General features: G+C 41.0%; 1 protein-coding gene across 2 annotated transcripts; it reads left to right on the top strand.

Moving 5' to 3' along the window:
* Positions 1–88: 88 nt before the first annotated feature.
* Positions 89–19,738, top strand: prkd2 (protein kinase D2). Of its 2 annotated transcripts, XM_079558653.1 has the most exons (19): positions 89–937; positions 11,217–11,355; positions 11,451–11,582; positions 11,683–11,882; positions 12,022–12,205; positions 12,287–12,355; positions 13,217–13,234; positions 13,518–13,677; positions 14,152–14,263; positions 14,695–14,772; positions 14,853–15,171; positions 15,272–15,324; positions 15,402–15,474; positions 15,562–15,668; positions 16,219–16,380; positions 17,090–17,188; positions 17,578–17,845; positions 17,962–18,047; positions 18,602–19,738. In XM_079558653.1, exons 1-19 carry the CDS (start codon positions 656–658, stop codon positions 18,824–18,826), a joined length of 2,766 nt encoding a protein of 921 aa, XP_079414779.1. In that variant the 5' UTR covers positions 89–655; the 3' UTR covers positions 18,827–19,738. The 2 variants fall into 2 exon arrangements, with proteins under 2 accessions (XP_079414779.1, XP_079414780.1); XM_079558654.1 differs by lacking the exon at positions 13,217–13,234.
* Positions 19,739–19,880: the final 142 nt, after the last annotated feature.

Raw genomic sequence — 19,880 nt, 5'->3', positions numbered from 1 at the left:
TCATGGCACTTCCTCTTTGGCGGTGCGCGGAGGAGTCGGGGAGGGAGTGGGAGGTCTCCTCTCGTGGTACAACTCCGGCTGCTCTTTGCGCTAGTCTGATCTGGGGCTGAAACTGAAAGAGGGCAAGACTTGTAAAAGAGTGCAGCCTGTTGCACTCACTCTCCATTCTCACAGTTTCCTGTTTTAAGGAAGCCATTTTGTAAGTTAGTCCGTGGAAAAGCATAAAGTTCTGCATTGTTGCGGCTGCTTTTTCTTGACGGCTGGGAGTTTATCTGAGAAGTTTGGACTTTCTCCTCTGGAAGACAACTCCTCCAGGCAAACTCGCGGAAAGCTGGAACAGGGGGCGCCGACAGCGGAGGAGTGAGTTAGGATCTGTGATCTCACTGTACTTCATTGAAGCCTGACTCCAGAATACCACAAAGAAGAAGGTATAGTGGCGCGCAGTACTTCCTGGATCAGGACTTGTTACTTGTTTGACTGGGAGGGAGTGGACACAGAACACCGGGCTGACGGTGGGCCCTGCTCATAGCCTACTGTACGATCTGCCTCTGAGCCGTGGCTGGTCGCTCTGATCCGGATGAGTTTGTGGTTCATCCGGGCTCTGGGCTGCACCTGGCGGTGTCTATGCTGACAACTTGAGGCTGCTGGACTGTACATGGCTAATGCGAGCCCCTGTATGCCCTCAGGGGGCATTGTGTTTTTTCCTCCTGGGGGGACTACTCCACCAGCTCTGATGCCACTGGCCCCCCCTAGTCCCATCATAGACATGCTGCCAGGGCAGGGTCCTGGGGGAACTGTGATGCCCAGTGGGCCCCCTACTCCAGCGGGGGTTTCCTTTTTCATCCAGATTGGATTGACCAGGGAGTCTGTCTTCATGCCTCAAACGGCAGACCTGGCTTATGTCAAGCAGATTGCCTGCTCCATTGTTGACACCAAGGTAAGAAGTGTGAGTGATTTATTTTCAGGTAAAACTGGGTGTGTGCTTTCTCCAGGTGAATAATTATCTTATGTGCAGGTCTTTAATGCATGCCTAGAATGGAATGTTGCTTTTCCCAAACACTGCATTTGGTGCCTTTTAATTTGGATTTAAGTTTAAAAGTTTTGTTTTAATCTATTCATAATGTCACTTCTTGTGAAAAGGACTCTTTTTTTTTACTCACTCAACAGTTCCATTAAGTACATGATAACTACATGATAACAGGTGTAAGGTCTAAGGTGTACTTTGTCCTCTGCACTTGACCCATCCTTCCATGCTGCTGGGGCAGCCTGTAAGGATGGGTGACCGCAGTTCAGCACTCTGCATATAGACTATTGCTTAGCTTTAAAGAAAAGATACCAAATGTTCAATTCATTATATTTCCTCACTCCAACTCCACACTTTGTCAAAACAACAGGAGCTCAGTCAAAGAAGAATGTGCTCTGGAGCTCAGTTAAGAATTGGCATTTGTTGTAATTTCACACTTAAATAAAGTGAGTCACCATTATTTACTAGAAAAATCGAGTATTGACACCTTTTTTTTACAACAGGATGCCAGCCATGTCAGGCACTAGAGGCTGACTGTAGATGTGTAGAAGAATGCCCTAAACCAAAATCGGAGTTTTGATTGGTCTTCAGGGCCCTGTCCAAATGTAATAATAAACTATGCATATTACATTATCATAACCTTAGAACAACTAGCTTTTTAGAAAACTCCAAGATGCATGCCTCAGTCATCTTGACTCTGGAGATTTACTGCAGACACATGTGTCTGTTAGTAAGAAGAGCACATGACTGTGATTCTCTGAACCATGACAAATTGGACAAGTATATGGATTTATCAGTTGGTGTTTTTTTTAAATGTATGTAATAGTCAAGTTGAATACTGTTCTCATGATGTGCCATGCGAGTATAAAGCCATTATAGCAAATTGAATAACATGATCATATTTGCGGTGAAGGTTCAGTTTATTTGAGTTTATTCATGTTATGGACTCATCCGTCAGTTGTGATAAAGTTGGACATGATTAGGACTAAATTCAGTTGCACTTTTAGCAACACCTGTCTAAGTTAGCTGAAATTGGTGTATGAAGTTGAAGTTTGTTCAGTTCAGAAAGATTAAAAACAAGATAAACTCTTGGAGCCGTAAGTGAAAGTGAGTGGTATGCATCATCCACCAAACAAACAAAAACAGGCTTTTCCAGGCTTTTCAAACATAACAGCTCTTATACAGTATTCAGCAATCTCCAAATCCTATAAACACAATCCTCCTGCACTACTTTGCTGTACAATGGGTGGCTTGTCCCAGTGCTGCAACACATGAGTGAGATCGTGCACACGCATGAATGCCTACATTGGAGTTTTTTGGACGAGACAGGAGTGAAGGCAGTTTGGTACCCCACACCCCCGCCCCCGCTCTCTCCTCTCTCTCATCCCAGAAAGGGTGAGTCACTGCTCTGTTTATTCACAAGCTCCCTCCTTGTGTTCCATTGACATGTTTTTCCATTCACTTCACTCACTGGAGAAGTACAATCTTCCCCTCGTCCACTTTCCTTCACAAAGCTCTGGATCAGGGTGTTGTGTGCCTCCTTTCTATAGTGCATTAGAAGCTCAACAGCTGTAAATGCTGGCTTTACACTCCTGCTTTGGACCTGGAATCCCCTAACTCTCCTATAATGAAATCATTACTTCATGCCATGATAAGAAACTATTTGGGGATTATTCACTCTGAATCTTCTTGTTGCAGCTAATCTGCTCCTACAGCCCTACCGACCATCACAACCTGGTCTCTTGCCGAAGCACATAATGACAATATGTCAATAGCTGGTGTCAAAATGTCAATGTTATTATTATTTATTTTTTACAACAATGAAAAAGGAGTGCGTGAATGTGTAATGGTTACTCCTGACTTTCCTAATACGTTATCATCCCAGTTCTTCGTAGGGAGGAGTTAAAAAGCATGTTTCACAACTTTCAGGGAGCTTTACTGCCACAGAAATTCCAACAACAACAAGGCAGGGTGCTCAACAAGTGAAAATGCCCTCACTAACTTACTTTTATTTGAGTCCACACTTTTAAATTTCCTTTCTTTCATCTTCACATCCAGAGTCAGCTTATTTTAAGTGTTATAGTTGTGAAATGATATACTGGTTATTGCGTATCTAGTTCCACAGAAGAAAGCAGCCTCTTCTTCAGTGGCTCCTGTTCAAACTCCCTGTATTTTGTACTTCCTCTCCGGTTCCTTGTGCCTTATCATCGACTTCCTGTTCTGCTGCCTCCTCTTCCTCCTCACACGCTAACGCTCTCTGAACATCCCCCATGTGTCCACAATGGCTGAGATTTACAACTTCCCTCTTAGTCACTTGTTTACCGTGATGTAGAAAGATATAGAAAAATGCAGCACAAAATGTTTGGTTGACTATATTAAAAAAGCACGTTGGTGCTTGCCCAGCACGATGTAGCACATCTTTTTGGCTCGCTGGCAGGTTGTGGTTTCAACATTGTATTGTAGTGATTAATCCAAGAGGAGTCATATTCAATCCAGACTGACAGGAAGCTGATTTCAACAATTGCAGATTCAACAATGATGCTAATATTGTAGCTTTATGGAATTAGAAGGAGAGGTTGGTTGACTCCAGGTTGTAAAGTTATAGTCGAGAGACTTTTGGCAATTGTTTTATATATAGATTATTATTATTATTATTATTTTTTTTTTTTTCAGATTTACATGTGCTCTTTCAAATAGTTGTCTTTCAACTTACATTTTTGGTCTGACTTTTTTGTTCTTTGGTTACTCAAGTCAAGTCTCTCAAAAGTTATTATCCCCCCTCATTTTTATTGTATTCTTTGACCGCTGTGCAACAATTTGGAATTTTTCTATGTGAAAAAGCTTTATTTATAAAAGTGACATACTTATTTACAAGTAGAACATATGCGACTACACACACACCATAAAATCCTTCTTGCTACAGTATGCTTATCAGACATCTGTTTAACTCTGCCCTGGATGTGTGGGTGATGAAAGGCAGACTTTGATTCATCAAATGTTCAAATTGACCAACACTGTGTGTCTTTGTGAGGTTCACCTGGGGTGTAATGTTGTGAGTCTTCTCATTGATAGTTTGCGGCATATTGTAAAGGTATGTTAACGCGTTATTGTCCAGCAAGACCATGTTATGTTCATGGGGAGTAGTTACTCTATAAAATGGTAGCTCGCTGTTATTCTCACTTGTTCACAGCTGTGTGTAGTGGAGCCCATTGTTCTCACCTCCGCTTCTGAACTGTCTCTTCAGAGCCTCCCCAGAGATGCCTTTCGACTTTGGGAATGGGACTACTGTTTTATATATATATATATATATATATATATATATATACATTATATATATATATATACATTATATACATTATATACATTATATACATTATATACATGTACAACAAACACGACTTTGTATATCTCAACATTCAAACCTGACTCTAACAAGGCTGTCTTGCTCTGGAGATCCATTGAAAATGCCACTAATCCAACTGTCACTAACTAATTGGTAACTTGTAATATGACAACATGTTGTATGCCCGCTGCAGTTCTGCTTGTGGGATTTGCATGCTAGCGAAACTGCTTTGCATGAGTGACCGTGCCTGGTGTCTCCTGTTGGTTAGCCCTGAGCAGCACAGCAGATTGAAGTTGGTCTACACTGTGCGATTTGATTATTCAAAGTGAACATGTTCAGTGGCACTGACCACAGCCCATCATGTGAAACATGTTGACAAATATGTTTGTTCTTTGTTTCAAAGTGTGTTATAACATGGAATAGATTCACAAATATTTCATTCAGCATTTTATGGTTTGTTACAACATAGTCACTGTATCTGTATGCTCTAAAGTATCTGATTTTTTAGCATGGTCAGCCAAGACTGTGGCTTGTGGCACAAAGAAATATTTGAAACTGAATGAATAAAGTTCGCTCTGATTGATAAGAGGATATTTGTGGGCAAATCCCAGGCGTTGTTGTTGAGTAAGTGGCTGCTCGCCAGGCTAAGTGATTGCAGTTCAGAGCCATTTTGCTACAGAAAGTACACAATACAGTTTAATTGTCACAACCAAAGTTCTAACCCTAATCCAGTGATTACCCATAATCACTTAAGATTTTACGAAAAGCAAATAAAACAATGGGCTCTTTAAACTACTGGTAAACATTGTAAAGCAGGATATAGTATTAACTGAAGAAAGCATCTGTGCATAATACAATTAGGTGTTAAGCAGACGGCATTCAGTTGAGTAAAACTGTTCTGTAAAAAAAGAAGAAGAGAAAACAAAATCTGCACCCAGGGTAGCACTGTTGGAAGTGCTAAGGGCCACTGTGTTAGCAGAGTGCATGCAGCCGACACTCCGCGCATAAGGGAAACTGGCAAAACCACAGTCTCACCTCAGTAGGTAAACACACGACTTACAAAACCATTTAGATTTTTCGCTATTGTTTTTCCTTGCTTTGCATCACTGTAAGTCTTGTTTCAGTGCATTTCCATTGTTGGTGTTTTCTAATCAGTGTATACCGGGGCAGAAGTGCGGAGAGGTGGAGAGGTGGTCTTCAGGAGGCAACAAAGGCCTGCTTGAGAGGAGAGTGCGTGTCTTACTGCTGCCTGAATGTGGCTCTCATGTTTCCTTGGCTGTTCCTGTGCTCCCAGCAGAATGAGACGCTTTGTCCCTGTGCCGCTGCATGACATTGAGCCGATTACTCACATGCACCTAATACACTGCCGTAGTCTAAGCACGATGGCCTCACTAAAACCAAGTTTAGAGGAAAAAGTTTGATCCACATTTGAACTTTTGGACATTCTTACATATTTCCTCGGGTCATGAGTTACTACATCCTTGTGCGTTGTATTTTGTTACTTTGAATCGACGTCTGTTTTTACACTACCACTGCGAGCCTCTCTGGTTCACACAGATATGCACGGTATGTAGAAACGAGGCCAGGAATGTAAATCAGATTATGCCGTGGCTGCAGACACACATGCATCTACAAAGTGAGTGAAGGCAGGCTTACAAAAGGGCCCAGTCATCATCAATAATCAACATTCAGATGCCCAGCAGGTGCACTGCAGCGAACAATCATGTGCCTTCAAATGGCTTTTCCAAGTGATTGAGGGCGCGATGTCACAGGGCTGATATAACATTGAATTGGCTCGCTTTGTGTGCACACTTTCTTTGTTGATTCATGTTTTTTTTTCCTGTGCTGCCCAGCCCAGCAGCGGCAAACGTCATGGGTATTACTTAACTGTTGTCCTTCTAGCACCAACATGTCATTCTCTCGCTGTGACGTTTGTAAAAAGAGGAAAGGCTCATGTCGCTCGATCTTTCTCTCTCTCTAAAACCAGTGTCTCAAGTAAACATTGCAGATGCCTGAGGGCACAGGTAAAGTAAGGGTTTACTTTGTCACCTAGTTTGATTTTTTTTTTTTGTTTTTTTTTTTACAGCCAATGACCTCACTGGTGTTAAAAATAGAGCTACGCATTTGTTCCATCCGTAATGTTGTACGCACAAAGGGAAAAATTCCTATGTTGGCCAAGTTGTTGTCAGGAGCTAATGAGAGCAGATCAGTGACGTCCTTACATGCAGGTAACCACGGCAACCACTCATTAAACAACTCGTCCCCTGCCTCTGCCTGCCTCTCGTGCCGGACATGTTAGGAGTGGGCTATCACCTGTTATCTAGTGAAGACACAATAGACTTTAGAGGGCCCCACATGGTTATGAGCTGCTCTCTGTGCGAGGCCTGTTGATTTGTCACACAGCGCGACATGAATGTTTAAACAATGTGTGCTGTTTGAAGGGATGCAGCGTGTTTCCCCTCAACTATAAAACGGCTGGATCAGGTTCCTGTTGTGATAACCGGTCAGAGCAGAGAAACACATCACAGTGCGAGGACCATGTATGGATATAAAGGTTATACTGTTTAGAGAACATGAGTGACACAGCGCTGCTTGAGCTTTGGTCAAAATCACACTCATGTGATGACAGGACCTGATCACACTGGTGTCTGACTCAATGCAAGAATGTGATTTGTGGCCAGCAATGAGTGAAGATATTGACGCTAGATAGCAGTTTTTTCTTTTTTTTTTTTACAGAACCATAATTGACAAACGTAGCTATTTTTCATAATCTGTTTCAGATGTCAGTGCTGGTTGTTGCTTCTGTTGTTCGGGAAGTGATGGCAAAGATTAAAAGCAGAAGCTAATCATTTTCTCAGTGGGACATAAAAATCATTCTGTTCTTTACATACTCTTCACTAGAAAAAAAACTTTTAAAGTATCCTTCAAACTTTCCTGACAGCACTATGTGGTCTGGACATGCAGATTTGCGCATAACTTTGTGTTTTAGACGGTATCTGATATACTTATGCTGTAATGCATGCAATCTACATGTATATGTATGTCGGGTGTTTGTTTAACTAAATCTATCTCATTTTTGATGATGGTCTGTTTTGCACATCTTCATGAATGCAGTGAAACAATGAGAATGGTCATTCAGGTGAATACACAGGATGGTGTATGCTGTTGCATTGTAAGTGTGAGTCTGAAAAACACAATAGCAGAGGTTACATTTCATGACCTCATGCTGATATAACAGGGTGATTCATCTCATCTGAGGGTTGAGCTCAAGACCCACCACACTGTCACCTATTTGTCACACTTATAATTACACCTCAAACAAATTAACACTTATTATCTGATCATTTTGAGGAGCGGCCCTCAAAAGATTGTTTTTGTTCTTTTTTGCTTGTGAAATAGCTTGATTCAATAAAAACATAAATGTATTAATAATCTACAATAATTATTATTAATACATAATAATTAAGATGATTAATAATTACATGATGTAAATCATCATTTGATGCCCACTTGTATGACTATGTGGAAAGCCCAAATGTATCTCTGGACAAAGGGAGAGCTGGAGTAAAGGAGACCTAGTCCATAATTCATCCCAGTCATAAAGGCGTCACTGGCCCGAAGAGCTACTGGAATACACCGAACAGCACGGGGCAACCTGATCCGTGGTAACCCAAAAAGCTGCTCTGAGACACAGCCCTATCTTCAGGCAAACTCACGCTACACTCCACACACTCCAGAATGTAATACAGTGTGTTCAGAAGGTTTTCCTACTCCTCCATTTACTTCAACTTATGTTGAAGTGTGAAATTGATTTTTTTTTATTCTTTAAAAGATATACTCATGTATTGTTTAGCTTGGTTCTCAAACTGGCAAAACTTGGTTCTCAGGGACAGTGTGATCTGTAATTTTATACTTAATTGTAAATCATTTCATTTATGCTTTAGTAATGCTTTGGATGTTTTTTTTTTCACATTTTACACCCAGTGTTTTCAATGTAGGCAAATAAGGACAAATAAAAGTATATATTTTTGTATTACACTTCTTCATGATGAAGAAATAATTAAAGGAGGTCTGAAAATGTTTTTAATCCACGGTATTTCAGATAAACCTCTGAAACAGTCGCTGCTCTTTTTGGCTGTGGATTCTGGGAGTGGGGACACTTGATTTCTCAGAAAAGTCTGCTCCTTAGACACGGTGACTGCTGTGTGGTTTCTATGTACTGTATGCTTTGGAAAGGGCTTGTTTCTCTGGTTGACTTTGAAAATAGTCGGTGTGTCTGGAGATGCTGGATCTGACTCCAGGACTGGTCTAGGTTTAGACATTAGCATATTGGTGAGACTGAGATATGAACTGCTAAACTAATAAAACAAATGATGAGTTTCAGAACATGTTTGTCAGAGGTCATTTATAGGGTAAGAAGGTTTTATACTCAGGTCCCCATAGAGGCAGTCCATCTTGTGCTTTTCAGAGCACATTATAATGTGTAAATGATTGCATCTGTTGTTATTTTTTGCAACAATTGAAGTTTGTTGTATGTATTAGCCCAGAACAAAGACTATTTTAATTTGCGAAACAAGTAATATGTGTGGCAATCCTGACGTCTCTTCTCAGGAGCGGGCAGACTTTAGTTTGTGTTTAACCCTACAAGAGCAACAAGAAGCTTCTGAAGAAAGATTTCCTCAACTTAATCAACCCAGTCCAGTTGACAATATTTCAATCTTTACTAAAATGTAACTTTGTTGGCGACTGAGAGCCATTAAAGTTGCAATTTTGATTAGATTGTGATTCATTAATTCATTACTTGATGTTGCTAGCTGTATCTGCTTTAGTAAGTTAAAAAGTAAGAATAATTCTACAGATATTAAACATAATTTTAATTAAAAGTTATGTAAATGAACTTGCTTCTGTTGGTGTGGCTTCACAAACTGAACCTTGTTTTAAATTGGATTGAGTTGAGCTCATTGTTGGATCTTGTCATCAACCAACAACAACATTTATTCCTCCTCTTTTTGACTTTGACATGATGATGATGTCATTTGTTCAAATATAATGAACTGCGTGTTTTCCCCGCTGTGTCTCAGCATTTGATTGTGCAGTGCGCTGGAGCCCACTTCTAGGGCGGGGTGGACTGTAGCTTGCCAGCTCCAGGATGTCAGATGTGACGCTGCCTGTTGGAAAGCCGGGGAAAGGCTGAGTGAGGAGAGAAAGTGGGGAAAGAGAGGCGTGTTTGTGTTTTGTGGAGAGAGAGAGAGAGAGAGAGAGAGAGAGAGAGGGTGTGACTGTTAGTAAGTGAGGGGGTGTATGTTATTGTACTGGTCCAAGGTGGAGACCAGACTTCTCTTCCTGTAAGTGGTTAGAGGCCCAATGGGTTTCTTTACTAAAAATGTAACATAGAAAGTAAGTGTGCAATTTGTTTTTAACTGTTTTCCCCCCTCTCGTTTCATTTTTTAGCATAAACAAATATGATGGGGATCTTGAAAGCGCCGCACAATCGGTAGATTATCAAAAATAATAGGGTAAGCGCATGATATCCATCAGGGCTGGGACAAAATATCGGATCGGATTTGGATCGCAATACTTTGTGCTACAATACCAAGTATCGATACTTTCAATACTTGTGTTTGGAGGCATTTTTATCACACACTCCTTTGTTTTCCAGTAACAATTACACAGCACGTTGTTCCTTTTTGTGTTAATGCACTTTTCAATCTCAACACTTAAATGTAAAATGGCATTTGGTTTATAATTTTAGACACGACTTTTTACACATTTTGAGTACTTATCATAACTACTATATCGCAATACATGTCGGATTGACCCCTGAGTATTGTGATACATATCGGATCGTGACAAAAGTGCATGGTCCCAGCCCTAATATCCATATCAGTAGAAGCCACAATATTTTACTGAAATGCTGTGCTATATAAATGTTCTGTTTTAGTCTTTGCCTTGATCTGGTCCTGATTTGTTTTTAAGAAACACTTGGGAACTTTGTTTGAATTTAAGTGTGTTTTGAACTGATCTTGTAGAAATATTGCTACACTCTTATTATTGCTATATACAAGACGGTTATTTAGTTTTCCATTTACATTGTGACCTACATCAAGCCTCTGAGAAACTTTGTGATACTTATGACAAATGATTTTCTTGGTATATCGCTCCTCGTACCCTTTCGCTGTTCTACTACTGCCGTCTACTGTCGCGTGTCAGATAAATCAGTTATTTTTAAGTCAGTTTCCTGTTCTTCAGCGCTGTGTGTCTCAGTGTAGCTGTGGTGTCTTGTGTGGTGCGGTCACTGAAGTGAACCAGACGGCATTAACTATTTAAGGGACCAGGGTTTCCCTATGGCAGCCTCATTTGCTTTGGTACCTTCTCAGTGACAAGTTGATCATTCACATCTCGAGAAGTACTTTATGGAAACATTTCTGTGTGTGTGTGTGTGTGTGTGCGCTTTCATGGGGCTGATTGAAGAATGGGATAAAGTTTCCCCTTTGTTAAGCATCGCACAATACAAGCTGTGTGTCTCAGGTATCAGCCGTAAGCTCCACATAGCAGACGTCAGAGAGAACTTTTTGTTTTGCCGCTGGTTGATCGGGAAAAAAAAAACACTTTTCCTCTATATATTTTTTCTACTTAATAAATGAATAAATGTTGTTCAGAATAATAAATAAAACCTCAATGTAAATGTCAAATTAAGGCTTTCCACTCCTGCACCATTTAGCACAAATCATTCTTTAATAAAACTCCAGTAAACTGTGACCTGTTGATTACACAGTACTCCGTTTTAATATGAATAATAGACTTTTAATGCTCCTTTTTAAAAATGTGTTTCCTGGTGTGTTCTTATAGTTCCCAGAGTGTGGCTTCTATGGTATATATGATAAGATTCTTCTCTTCAAGCATGACACAACCACCAACAACATCCTACAGCTGGTTAAAAACCCAGGTGACATTCAGGAAGGGGACCTGGTGGAGGTGGTGCTCTCTGGTACGCAAACAATATTCTTTTGAAATTTAGAACAGATTTGCCGTGATGTGTGTTCAAAGTGTGATGACAGAGATTTTACAATATGTGTCTCGCAGCAACAGCCACATTTGAAGATTTCCAGATTCGACCCCATGCACTAAACGTCCACTCGTACCGGGCGCCTGCTTTCTGTGATCACTGTGGAGAGATGCTGTTTGGACTGGTTAGACAGGGGCTCAAGTGTGATGGTAAGAGCAATAAATCAAACATGTATTGTATAATATTTAGCTCAAACCTTCCTCCACAACGTGGGTCATTGTATGTCTGGATTTTTGTCTCCCCCTACAGGGTGTGGGCTGAATTACCATAAGCGCTGTGCCTTCAGCATCCCAAATAACTGCAGTGGAGCTCGTAAGCGGCGCCTGTCCACCACTTCCCTGAACAGCAGCCAGTCCCTTCGTCTGTCCATCACTGAGTCTCTGACAAGTGTGGGAACAGCCTCCTCCTCCACAGAGGAGTCGAGCCTCATCCGCTCACACACACAAATGGTACACAGTGAAAACAGAAAAGCTTCATAATTCATTTAATCTCAAAATAATGCTCGAACCAAGCACATAAATACACACATTTGAATTTACTTTGTATTTGTTTTTGGTTACTAAATACATTTCTCTTTTCATGTATCAGCCTCGCACGGCGAGCGATGCCCGGCGTTTTTACACAGGCCGGCCTGTACATTTGGACAAGATGTTAATGACCAAAGTGAAAGTGCCACACACGTTTGCCATTCATTCTTACACACGGCCCACAGTTTGCCAGTACTGCAAAAGACTTCTCAGAGGTCTCTTCAGACAAGGCCTGCAGTGTAAAGGTGAGTATTGTTATATAGATTCATTCAAAGTTTTGATATGTGTATCTTAATTCATCTTCATTTATCCTGACTGTTCTGCAGACTGCAAGTTTAACTGCCATAAACGCTGCGCTTACAAGGTTCCCAATGACTGCCTTGGGGAGACTTTCGGTAAGAACAGATCAGTCATGCCTCAGTATTAACCTACTATATATACATATATCTATTCAAAAACACATTTAAAGGAACAGGCCACCGTTCTTCCATACTGGGATATGTTCTTACCAGAGCTTAGACGAGTTGATGCGTACCTGTCTGGTCTTTGTGCTCAGTATGGCAAAAAGACCAAAGATGTTGCATTTAGCCTCTCCTCCTCTCCTCTATGGGGCCAAACGGGGGTGAAGTTAGAAGCGACCAAGCTCTTCCACGTTTTCCCTATTTAAATACGGTTACGTGAGTCAGTAAGTAAGTGAGTAGTTACACGATCCAAGTATAGTTATACAAAATTAAAAATGTGGATTTTTTTCTAAGCAGATTAAGTGGTTCTATATTGTAGGGCTTATTAACACCTTAGGAGCACTTCGACATCCGTGCAGAGAATTCTTTAGGAGTGAAGATATTACTGCACCTTACAATATACTTCCCCTTTTTTCCACTTACAACATGGACATGTTTAATTTTATGTAACTATATTTGGATCCTGTAACTACTCACGTAATTGTATTTAAAAAGGGACAACATGGAAGAGCTTGGTTGCTTCTAACTTCACCCCCGTTTAGCCCCATAGAGGAGAGGAAGAGAAACTAAATGCAACATCTTTGGTCTTTTTGCGTGACTGAGCACACGCACAAAGGCAAGACAGGTACACATCAACTCGTCTAAGCTCAGGTAAGAACATAATCTCAGTATGGAAAAACGGTGGCCTATTCCTCTAAAAACTCCAAGTGTCTCTTTTTAGGCAGTGGTTTAGGTTTTGTTTAGCTTCTAGTCCTTACAAGTTCACTTCACTGAACATTTCCTTTATTTTCTTAGACAGCAGAAGTAACTCTGGTAAGTTTTTATGCATGTGCTTTGGATGCATGCCCTGTGAACCACTTGTAGTTGTGGTCATAACACTAGCATAACATATTGTAGATAAATGTGTGTTTTTTTTGTGTTGTTGTTGTTGTTGTTGTTATTGTTGTTGTTGTTGTTGTTGTACAGCCCTTGTACAATAGCACTGTAGCATTAGTGCATCCTCTTGGCTTTAGCATTAACAGCTGATAACAAGTCACGGCCGTAGTAAAGTGGTTTAAGGAACTCCAACACTACTCTACTGTGCGTGTGTCTGCAGATGTGATGAGCCCCAGTGTGGACCCCGAGGTGCCGATGGAGTTCAGCAGTGACTATGACGGGTCAGACAAGTCTTCTATGGATGATTCTGATGAGGCTTGTAGCATCCCAGGCTCCTTCTCTCCGGACAACAACCAGCACGGATCCAACGGAGACCAGAGGTACAACGGTCCCAGTAAAAGAGAATTGGTTAAAGGCTACTTTCAGACTCCGGGTTTTAGTGCTTGGCCATCTCTCTTCGTTCGAGAGATATATGATTGTTTTTTTGTTCTTTCACATTCCCAGTTAAAAGCAGCTTGTAATGGCTCTATTGTGTCAGTATCCACAAAGTGGCCCACATGTGCAGAGCAGAAGAGGACTCGACTTCAAATGCAGTGCTCTGTGTTTGCACAATTAAACGTGGATTGTTCACGGCTTATTTGATCATTTTAAAGTTGTTGTGTGGAGCCAACAAAGCCAACATTGTTAGTGTCCTTCCCACTTCCTTGTACTCAAACGCAGAGTGACAAAATGGATAGAAAAGGGCCAGATCGGGCAAAAATGGCAGGTTTAGGAAAAGAAATGTATTGCCAGAATTAGATATGAAAATCTAAAATATGAGCATTTTTACTAATACGTGATTTTCATATTTGTAGTGCAAACATCCCATTAATGAGGGTGGTACAGTCTATAAGGCAGACAACCAGGCGCTCCAGCACAGCTATCAAAGAAGGATGGATGGTTCACTACAGCAATAAGGACACACTGGTAAGACTGTACTCTGTTTGACTGAATACCACATCCCTATAATTGGTGTTTTTAGCAGCTAAGGCCAGACTAATCAGTTCATTTATTTCAGTCTATTTTCTTGTACCTGCTGACTGTGTTTATCTTGAAAGGTTGATTAAAGTCTGCCTCTTTCAAAGAACAACAATGTTTTCCTTTTTTGTATAAATTGAAGCTAAAAGCCACTTTGCCTTTGTGTTCTCCATTCAGTCCATCATCAAAAAAAAAAATCTTACTATTTTCCTTGTCTCTTTCTTCTTTATTTCCCCATCATGCAGTTCGCCTTTCTCCTTGTTTTTCTCTCTGACTTCACTTCTCATGCTGCTCAGCTCAGAATGTGAAATGCACTCATTTTATATTGCCCTGTTATCAAGCCCCATACACTAATCTGCCTTTTTACTCCACTCCATCAGAGAAAGAGGCACTATTGGCGTCTAGACTGTAAGTGCATCATCCTCTTCCAGAACAACACCACCAATAAATACTACAAGGTAAGGAGATATCTACAGTTATTATCATCAGGTGTTGGTCCTCTTTTATTAAATCTTATTTGTATTCACTGTCTTTGAAGGAGATCCCTCTTTCTGAGGTCCTTGAGGTGCGCCCTGCTGGCAACTTCAGTCTGGTCCCTCCCGGCACAAACCCTCACTGCTTTGAAATAATCACTGGCACTATGTGCTACTTTGTGGGGGAGGACCCCAACACTGCCCCCTTTTTGCCCTCCTGTGACGCCCAGCCTGTCCCTCAGACCCCCCCCTCGCCCAGCCAGGTGGCTCCTAACAGTGGCATCGGCCGCGAAGTGGCCAAGGCCTGGGAGAGTGCTATTCGCCAAGCACTGATGCCTGTCATCTTTCAGGACGCCCCTCCCGCTGAGGGCAAGACCCCACATCGTAAGGACGCTTCTTGTCTTTACTTTTCACATGTTCACTCCTCTGTAGAGTGAAACATGGACAAAATGAGCATGACTGACTTTCTTCTTCTGTGTTTCAGGTCAAGCTTCTGTGAGCATTTCTGTGTCCAACAGTCAAATCCAAGAGAACGTGGTATGAATGAATACTCTCCATATTACTATGAGGCCAGTATGTAACACTATGTTAATGTGTCTGTTCCTTTCCTGAAGGATATCGGTTCAGTTTACCAGATATTCGCTGATGAAGTACTTGGGTCTGGACAGTTTGGAGTAGTGTATGGAGGTAGGGGATGAAAATAGCTCTTTAAATGATGTTCACAATACTTAAGAGAATAAAATAATGTGTTTGTGTGATTTTTTTTTTCTTCAGGAAAACATAGAAAGACAGGAAGGGATGTTGCTGTTAAAGTCATTGACAAATTACGATTTCCCACAAAGCAAGAGAGCCAGCTGAGAAATGAGGTGGCCATACTGCAGGTAAACACACATACACACTTTACAACAGAGGTGCTACTGTTAATACTGTAGTTGCTGGTTTTAAAAGCTTAACAACAAAAACTATGACTGTTGATTGGAGAAGCAATTGTCTGGCCTGGTTGACCCCCACACTTTGTATTGTCTGTATATCTATCTTATTTGCCATTAAATAAGAACTTGCACTCAAATGATGACTGTTGTTAAATCAATTGAGATGGAGTTTTTGCTTGATGCTGCATAGCAGTGGCCAGCAGGTGGTGATAGAGTTTCAGGAATGTTTTGCAGTGACAGAGATGACTCCAGTAGATATATACTACTACTCAAGTTTAATGTGCAGTTTGGTATTTTAAAAAGCAAAAGTGCTGTTGTAGTATCGTAATGATGATCCCCTTGCAGTGTCCTCGATATTCTTATATTTTTACTCGATAATTTTGCCTTTTGTGACTTTGTGTCCTAAATAATATTTGCTCTTGTTCAGCTTTTGCAGAAGCTTATGTTTCAGTTGAATACATCTAAATGGTCACAAGTTCTTCTTATGTCTCTCCTGTAGAGTTTGCGCCACCTGGGCATTGTGAACCTGGAGTGCATGTTTGAAACCCCAGAGAAGGTTTTTGTGGTGATGGAGAAGCTGCACGGCGACATGTTAGAAATGATCCTGTCAAGTGAGAAAGGCCGGCTGCCCGAGAGGCTCACCAAGTTCCTCATTACTCAGGTATTTACTGCCCTAAGGCCCGGACTAACTAAAGATCTATATGCTATTCTCTATTAGGGGCAATAAATAGGTAAGTATCGCAGACCTAAACATATGCATGTTCAAATACAGCTATAATAATGCATTAGACTTCCAGTATGTAGCACTTTTTCTAGACGCTCACAGACACTTTACAATTTTGTGCATTATTTAGTCACACGATACTTGGTGATGATAAGCTACTATTGTAGCCGCAGCTGCCCTGGGGTGGACTGACGAAATCTGCGCCATCCAACCACCACGTACCACTCCCACACACTACATTCACACAGGCTTACTGGGGGTTACCTGGCTGTCCCATCCAAGCATCAACCAGGCCCCCTGCTTAACTTCAGAGAGCTGACGGGATGAGGCTTAGAAAGAGCAGTTTGGCCCTATACTGATTAGGAGCAATAGGATGGGTGTGTAGTTGTGGTTTAGTTTCAAAATCCTTTTTTCATGTACAGTATTGTAGGGTAATACAGTAATTTACCTATTGAAAATAAACATATCTGTTACATAATACAATAGAAATAATTGAAATGGATCGGAAGGCTTTCTTACCAAGAGCTACAAGACCGTGCTCTTTATGCTGATGAGCTCACGTGAACGGAAAGTGTTTTGATCCATTTGTGCTTGCATGTCTGTGGCGTACTGTAAATCTGATGTGACACTTTTTATGCTACCACAGATCCTTGCAGCTCTGAGGCACCTGCACTTTAAGAACATTGTTCACTGTGATCTGAAGCCTGAGAATGTGCTGCTTGCGTCTGCGGATCCCTTTCCCCAGGTAACACTGCAGACAAGAATTTCCCCTTATATTGATCAATCTTATTTTTCTTTTCTCCGTATAAAAACAAATAAATATAATGAGTCATAAACATAGACAAGACAGATATTAAAAAAAAAAAAACTCAGCTCAAACTAAAAACATTAGGGCTGCACAATATATTGCATAATATCCGAAACGCAAGAAGTTACAATATCGTTCAGCCTTAGTGGACATGACTATTAGAAAGCCCCATAACAATAGTTGGCAATGAAAATTTAAACTAAAACTAAAACTGAAGCGAGATACAATTATTTGTTTAAATCTTGATAAAGCACTTAAAATACGTAGTCCAGTTGACACAAAAATGTTTGAAAATCCTGCCCTCACATCACTGTCATTGTGTCTAGGTGAAGCTCTGTGATTTTGGATTTGCCCGTATCATTGGCGAGAAGTCTTTCCGTCGTTCAGTGGTTGGGACCCCTGCCTACCTAGCCCCTGAGGTGCTCCTAAACCAGGGCTACAACCGCTCCCTGGATATGTGGTCTGTGGGTGTCATTATGTACGTCAGCTTGAGCGGGACTTTCCCTTTTAATGAGGATGAAGATATCAATGACCAGATTCACAACGCAGCCTTCATGTATCCCCCAAACCCGTGGAAACAGATCTCCAGTGATGGTATGTTGGCACGCTACTCCTGTACAGATTTTTTTCTTGATAAGACAATAAGTGGTATCTACTGTATCAAACCACAAACTGTGAAAGTAGATCATTTAAATTAAATTCTCTTTCAGCTACTGATCTAATCAACAATCTGCTGCAAGTCAAGATGAGGAAGCGCTACAGTGTGGACAAGAGTCTCAGCCACGTATACTTACAGGTACTCAAAAAAGCTGCTGGAGAAATTGTGTTGACCTTGTGCCAAAATGTATAAACTTTTCATACCCAATGAAACCACTTTCTAAAATGTCCCATTATCATCCTAAATGAATAGGTTATTGCAGCTAATGTTTGCATCTTTTGTTCATTTATTTACTTTTTGAAGCATATTTTAATGTTTTGCAAATAAATGACTAGAGTGATGGTGCATATTCTCACTAAAGGCCCTTCATAGATAATAATTTTCCTTCCTTGTTTGTCTATGAATTTAAATGACTGTTTTGTTGTTGTCGAGGTAGAACATTGACACAGCTTTAATTAAGCTGTGAATAATTAATGACACTTTCCCTGCAAGGGTTTAAGTGCCATTTCACATGTCCGGTCAGCGGCTGTAAACAATGGGACGTCATCAGTCTCCGTCACTTGAGCTCTAATAGCACAAACAAACTAATATGATTACTTGATGGTATTTTATGAACGCAAAAAGCTTGATCTAATTCCAGTGCTTTTACATGTGAAACTGATAGTCCATGTCCGTCCGTTTGCGTTTCTCAGGACTATCAAGCATGGCTGGACTTGCGAGAGCTGGAGACCAAACTGGGCGAGCGTTACATCACCCATGAGAGCGATGACAGCCGCTGGCAGGCATACGCTCGGGACCACACTCTGGCTTACCCCTCTCATCTGGTGCCTCCTCCTTCAGCCCTGGGCTCGGACGACGAGGGCACCATGGAGGACGCAGACGTGCAGTGTCTGACCGAGAGAGTCAGCATCCTCTGACACGCTAATCCACAAGGAAAAACTGAACACGTGTGAGGCTGGTGTGCAGCTGTTTGAACATTCACAGCAGACTTGAGCTGTGCGTCAGCACTCCATTCAGCTATAATTTACATTTCTCCTCAGCCTAAAGTCATCAAAACGTCTCTGTAAAGACTCACCTGTCGGTCCTCTCTCATCTCAATGCATGATGAAAGCTACTCTTCTTTTTTCATATCTTGTATTTTCCACTTTATGCTTCAACTGAAAATGCCACTTTTCTAGACACAAACCTTTTTTTTAAAGTTCCTAAAAATATACAATAGTATTTTCATAGCATCATGCCCTTTTATAAAATACTGAGCGAAGGATGGCAAAGCCTGGTAAGAAGCCCCACGGCTTCTGCGGCACAAGACGTTCCACAAACAGTTCTTGTGGTTGTGAGCTTAACTAACATTCATTTCCGTTTTGAGAAATGTCTCGTTCTTGTCACCGACAGACAGATTACTCTGTAAATGCCTCAACTCCCACTGTCACTAAGTGGAGGAAAATTATCTCTGTTGTGCTTTACTAAAGTCTTACTGAAATGTCACGAGCCGCAGAGTATCTCAGTACAGAGCAGTAAATGATGGACATTATCATAGGCTAGATTGAGTTGTAGCTTTGATTGCTGACTATTTGATATCTGTTGCATGCTCCTGTGATGTAGGTTTACTTTACAATGTTTTAAGCACAGTGTAGTCATAGGCATGTCTAACTTGAAGTATGTTACCTATAGAATGTACAGCATGTCTTAGAAAGCCTTTATAACAGAGAAAATATAAACTTTTAACAACATCAAAGTGTCCTCTGCTTTGAGTTTCCTCCCATCATTGCAAAGTTCATTTTACTGAAATGTTCAGCGTGTACTGTGAAGAACTATGATTATCTGTTTAGAAACCAGCTTTTTTCTAAAGGATTTATTATCATCAAAGGCTATTATTGTTTGTCTGCAGCTGTGGTTGAATGAACTGTTTCTCTAACTGGCCACATAAATAACTCGCATTGTCATTATGTCCCAGTGAGTCCTGAGAAAGTA

This window comes from Gobius niger, assembly GCF_951799975.1.
Source record: "Gobius niger genome assembly, chromosome: 1".
Taxonomy (NCBI): Eukaryota; Metazoa; Chordata; class Actinopteri; order Gobiiformes; family Gobiidae; genus Gobius; species Gobius niger.
The sequence above is the reverse complement of the archived record's forward strand: the minus strand, read 5'-3'. Positions and strand labels throughout refer to the sequence as shown.